Source organism: Mustela nigripes, chromosome 6, assembly GCF_022355385.1.
Source record: "Mustela nigripes isolate SB6536 chromosome 6, MUSNIG.SB6536, whole genome shotgun sequence".
Classification (NCBI taxonomy): Eukaryota; Metazoa; Chordata; class Mammalia; order Carnivora; family Mustelidae; genus Mustela; species Mustela nigripes.
In genome coordinates, this window is record NC_081562.1 from 86118479 (window position 1) to 86124199 (window position 5721).

At 43.8% G+C, this 5721-nt stretch overlaps 1 protein-coding gene across 4 annotated transcripts in view; it reads right to left on the minus strand.

Annotated features, from left to right (window-relative positions):
• TFCP2 (transcription factor CP2) overlaps positions 1-4588 on the minus strand; it is a 57500-nt gene extending 52912 nt beyond the window's left edge. For 2 of the 4 annotated variants that reach the window (XM_059403134.1, XM_059403130.1), the window contains exon 1: positions 3781-4586. In XM_059403134.1, the coding sequence (XP_059259117.1) occupies positions 3781-3902 (122 nt within the window). In that variant the 5' untranslated portion in view covers positions 3903-4586. Of the gene's footprint in view, positions 1-3780 lie in introns of all 4 variants that reach the window. The other 2 variants (XM_059403131.1, XM_059403132.1) reach the window with 2 other exon arrangements.
• Positions 4589-5721: the final 1133 nt, after the last annotated feature.

The following is a 5721-nucleotide window of genomic DNA, read 5'->3' on the forward strand; positions in this document are numbered from 1 at the left end:
CTCAGTGGGTTAAGCTGTTGCCTTTGGCTCAGGTCATGATCTCAGGGACCTGGGATCAAGGCCCCCATCGGGCTCTCTGCTCAGCAGAGATTCTTTCCCTCTGCCTACAGAGACAGAGAGAGTGATCTCTCTCTCTCTGTCAAATAAATAAATAAAATCTTTTTTTTTTTAAAGATTAGAAACACAAAGAGAGAGATCACAGTAGGCAGAGAGGCAGGCAGAGAGAGAAGGAAGGGAAGCAGGGCCCCTGCTGAGCAGAGGGCCCGATGCGGGACTCCATCCCAGGACCCCGAGATCATGACCTGAGCCGAAGGCAGCGGCTCAACCCACTGAGCCACCCAGGTGCCCCTAAATAAAATCTTTTAAAAAATAATAATAAATAACATGACCAAAAATAAAAAATAAAAAAAATTTAAAAAAAAATAAAAAATAAATAAAAAATAATAATAACAGCTCTATTTTGATACAATTCATATACTATACAATCACCTATCTAAAGTGTAGAGTTCACTTGTCTTTAGTGTAGTCAGAATTGTGCAACTATGACAACTGATTTTATGTATGTATGTACATATGCATTTTAAGTAATCTCTACACTCAATACAGGACTCAAACTCATGATCAAGAGTCACATGCTCCACCGACTGAGCCAGCCAGGTTCCCCTCACCACTATTATAGAACATTTTTATTAATTCCGCCCCCCCCCCCAAAAAAACCTAGTACCATTAGGAGTCACTCTCCATTACCTCTTTCTCCAGGCTCTAGTCAACCACTGTTCTACTTTCTGTCTCTATAGGTTTGTCTATTCTGGACATTTCATAAAAGTGGAATCATATGTTATGTGGTCTTTTTTGACTGGCTCCTTTCCCTTAACATGTTTTCAGGGAACTTCCTTTATTTCAACTATAAAACTTGTTCCATGTATTAAAATGTAAGGAGAAAAATAAGAATATTAAAGAACCACTTAGAAAAAGAACATTACTGAATACAATGGCAGACCGAGAATCCAAAACAAATCTGGTTAAGATGAATCTTTGTAAAATATAAATCAATAGATTTGAAGTGAAACCATTGTAAGATGCAACAACAACAACAAAAAAAACAAATTAGGGTAAAAAGAATACATCAGGGAATGTATTTTACAAAACAAATAGCTTGTCAAAGAGCACCTTTTCCCTAAAAAGGTGTAGGAAAATTGATTACAAGGTTTAATTAAAGGGAGAAACACAAAGAGTAAAGAATCCTCGCCTTTGTGTATGAAAACGCCTCCAGTCAGTGTTTCTTAAGATGTGGTCCTTGGACTACCTGCACCAAAATCTAAGAACTTGTTTTGAAAATCAGACTTCTGGCCTGTGCCCCAGAAAATCACTAAAGATGAGGCCCTGGGAACTTTTTTTTTTTTTAAAGATTTTATTTATTTATTCGTGAGAGACAGAGAGAGAGATAGAGAGAGGCAAATGCAGAGGGAAAAGCAGGCTCCTGGCAAAGCAGAGAACCTGATGTGGGACTCCATCCCAGGACCCCGGTATCACAAACTGAGCCAAAGGCAGATGCTTAACCCACTGGGCCAACCAGATATCCCTGGAAACTATGTTTGGGTTTTTTTTTTTTTTTTAAAAGATTTTATTTATTTATTTGACAGAGAGAGATCATAAGTAGGCAGAGAGGCAGGCAGAGAGAGAGAGGAGGAAGCAGGCTCCCTGCTGAGCAGAGAGCCCGATGCAGGACTCGATCCCAGGACCCTGAGATCATGACCTGAGCCGAAGGCAGCGGCTTAACCCACTGAGCCACCCAGGCGCCCTGGTTTTTTTTTTTTTTTTTAAAGATTTTATTTATTTATTTGACAGACAGAAATCACAGGTAGGCAGAAAGACAGGCAGAGAGAGAGGGGAAGCAGGCTCACTGCTGAGCAGAGACCCCCCCCCACCCCAATGTGGGGCTGGATCCCAGGACCCCGAGACCATGACCTGAGCAGAAGGCAGAGGCTTTAACCCACGGAGCCACCCAATAGTTTCCACCCTGGAAACTATTTTTAAGAGATACTCTGGATGACTCTCATGAATACTAAAGTTTGAGAATTGATGTCTAATTAATCCATTAACACAAATGATTAAATTCGTATCAGAGTCAAGAGAAGAGTGAAAAGAGCAAAATGCATAAAAAAGAGTAAGATGAAAACAAAGAAAAATACTTCAAGTTTTGGCACACTGTGCTCTAGAGAAAAGAGAAAGTGATGTCCGAAAACTCTTGTACAACTGATGTTGGAAAAAAATTAAAAATGTGTAAATACACCAATCACTGTGCTAATACCAGTGAAGACCACTGAGGGTATGACACAGGAAAGCATTTTTAAATGTAAGGTTGCCTGGTACAGAAAGCTCTAACAGATGCACAGAAAGTTTGCCGATGTGTCAACTATTTTTACAAGTACAGTTATATTTAACTATCTTCATCCTCTGATAATCCAGAGAAAACCTAACTTTCTGCTGTTAGTCTTTACATGAACAACAGCATGAATTGTCAAATACCATGTCAGCTACTGCTGTGCAAGCTCAGGGTTGGGACATTTACTTTCAGACCAAGATAATCTCTATTTTTAAGGGTAGCCTTATGTAAACAAGGAAAAGCAAAACTAGAGTGAAATTTCCCAACACTATGAACATTGAGTGATAGCGCTTAAATTTCCCTGAAAAATCACTAAAATGTGTATACAAGGATAGCCTTTATTATTCTAACTGTAAGCAAAGATTCCTAAAGATGAAGTATTAAGTTCTAGCTCATTATTTTACTTCACTGAAAAAAATCCATTTTGGTTTAGCAGGGAAAAAGACAAGAATTTTACATTACATAACTCTCAAAGGATCTCACTATCAGAATACAAAATGTGTCTACTTTCCCCATTAAAAAACATACTTTCCCTATAAACTCATAAATTCAAACTGATGTTCTAAAGTCTGTTTTGCCTCACTTACTTAGACTGAGCCTTATAATGCATTTGGAAACCCAATTATATTCCATGTAACCCTAAGGTGCAGATGTTTCAACATTTCCAGGTATGATTCTTGTGCATCTCATAAATGAAACAAACTATACTGGGGGAATGAAGTAGCTAATGCATGCAAATAAACTACATGGGAAGTTATGCTACTTTCACAGGAGATTTTTATTACCAACATTTGACTTGATACACTAAAGTCTCTAAGTATCTAAAAGTTCCCTGATACTTTTTCTTTTCATAGTTTATGTTTCAAAAGGCAGACATCCCACAATTATCCACAAAAGGCTGGCTAAAGCACAGATGTGTGGACTTTTTAACCAACATCTCACATTTCCTTCCAATAAGCAATCAACCATATTCATCATTAAGCCCCAGCTCCCAACTCCCAGACATCCCTAATATGTTCAGTGTGGCCCCTTCACACACTTCAGTCCAACCTACCCGCATACACGCAGACACACACATACACACCACCCTATTGGTCTCCAAGTCTCCCACATTGGCACAACAAACAGCCTCTCAACATTCATCTGTTTTGCTAACCAAGGGCCTTTCTTGCTTCTTCCACTGATCCTGCACAGACTTGACACTGCCTACAATCTCTTGTTCCATTTCTTCCACAATAGTCACTATTCAAAGCTACAATGAAACAAGTCAATGTTCCCTAACCGCAGACAGCTTATTTAACTAAATACCTCTCCTCATCCCCCCACCTCCCCGCCATTCTCTTTCCTGCTTTTGTTACTTAGAAGGTGCAGGGTCTGGGAAAAATCTCACTCACCTCATGCTATAGGCACCAGCACCCAGTTCCTGGCCGATCCCGGACAGACTAGCATCAAAGTCCTGCACCAGCCCAGATTCAATCACTTCATCGGCCAGAGGCAGCTTCAGAGCCCAGGCCATGCTGGCTCCTTCCTTGCCCCAGGAGACACCGTTTCTTGTACAAAGGCAAGTAGTGTGATTCTACCCAAAGGGGCTAAGACTGTCAAAAACTCCAAACCAAGATCTCCCACGCAGTTCCCTCTGGCCAACCCCAAGTCTGAACCGCACTGCCCGCACAACTAATCTGCCGTACCCTCGGCTCCTAGCTCCTGCCTCGACTTCCAAAATCCCTCCCTCCCAGATCTCTGAGGCCGCGCGCGGGGCCCTTGGTTTAACTATTCCAGATTCCCCCGAGGCAGCCCTGGACTCCCGTACTCTCAATCCTTGGGCTCTCCCCTTGAGCTCGTGGGGGTCACTCGCTGCCTTCCAAACAGACCAGCAGCAGCGACCCGCTGCCCAGCCGGCGCTTCCACGCCGCTTTCGCACCTTTCCCCCCTATCCCCTTCTGCGGGAAGCCCCCCTCCCTCTGGGGACCCGCTCTCTCTTTCCCCTCCAGGCCTCGCTTCCGGTCAGTCCCACGATCACTTCCGGTCACCCTTTCTCAACCCCGAGGCTCTTAGAACCAAATCCAGGTCTCCGCCGAGCCAACTCCCCGCCCTCTGCAGTGCCCCACGGCCTGAGAACATGGAAGGGGAAAGTCCAGCACCCACGGGAAACCCGGACTCGTCAGGGTCCTCCACCGCCCGCCGCCCCAGCGCCAACCAATCATGGCGCCCTCTTCCTTTGCGGGTCCGGAGAGCGTGACGTCACCCTGCGGCTCGCCAATGAGGAAGAGAGTTCGTGGGCTTCGCCAGCGATAGTAGGCCAGCTGCGCCACGGCCCCGCCCCCGAGGATGGGCTGGGCGGTCCGGGAGAGGACCCGGCGTGCGTCAGGTGTCGCGGGTTTAAATGGCCTTCTCTGTGGCCACCGAAGGACTGCCTTCCGCTGGGTACGGAGTCTTCACTCTAGGGCGTGGGTGGAGTCTTCACTCTGGTCTTACCCAACCTACTCTTTCCCGGGGAGGAGTCTGCACTGTTTCCCTCGCGCTCCCTGTAGGTGCTGCTTTGCTCCTGGAATAATCTCTTTCCTTAAACTCACCTCTTGGAAGGTTAAGACTCCGGTTACCCTCATCGTCCGCGTTCTCCCTAATAAATTTGAGCAGAAAAGCATGAGATGGGTGGAAGTTGGAGTTCTTAAAAGGTCGTGGTTTGAAGATAAGTATTTAGGCTGGCGTCTTCATTTACTAGTTTGGTGATTCTCGAATAATCGCTTAATCTCGTTGAGTTCGATTCCTCATTTGAAAAGTAGGGATAATCATCCCTGCTCCACCTACCTTCGTTGTTGATCAAGCATCAACTATACACCAGGAACTTTATGACATTATTAGTAATCCTCAAGACAACCTTGTGTTTAGAATTATAGTCCTAAAGCTAAGGATGATGACCTCATTTTACCAATAGGAAAAGGAGCCTAGGGGGCTGAAATTTGCCACAGCTAAATTGCCATGCCAACTTCAGAACTGATTCCAAAGTCTGATATTTTTTACTATAAAATGTTGCCTATATGTTAAAGTATTGGTTCATTGTTGTATTCCATTATTGAACTTTTTACATTTTGTCTCGAGTCGTATATATCTGCCTTTTTCACTAGATTGTGATTTCCTAAATAAGAGAAAAAAATATTTTTCAGGCTTGTGTTCTCCATATCTCCTAGTATAGTTTCTACATTCAATAGGACTTTCTAAAAAATACTGATTGAATTAAGAAAGGAAAGAGGTTGGGGCGCCTCCGTGTCTCAGTGGGTTAAGCCTCTGCTTTTGGCTCAGGTCTTGGCTTAGGGTCCTGGGATGGAGCCCCACAT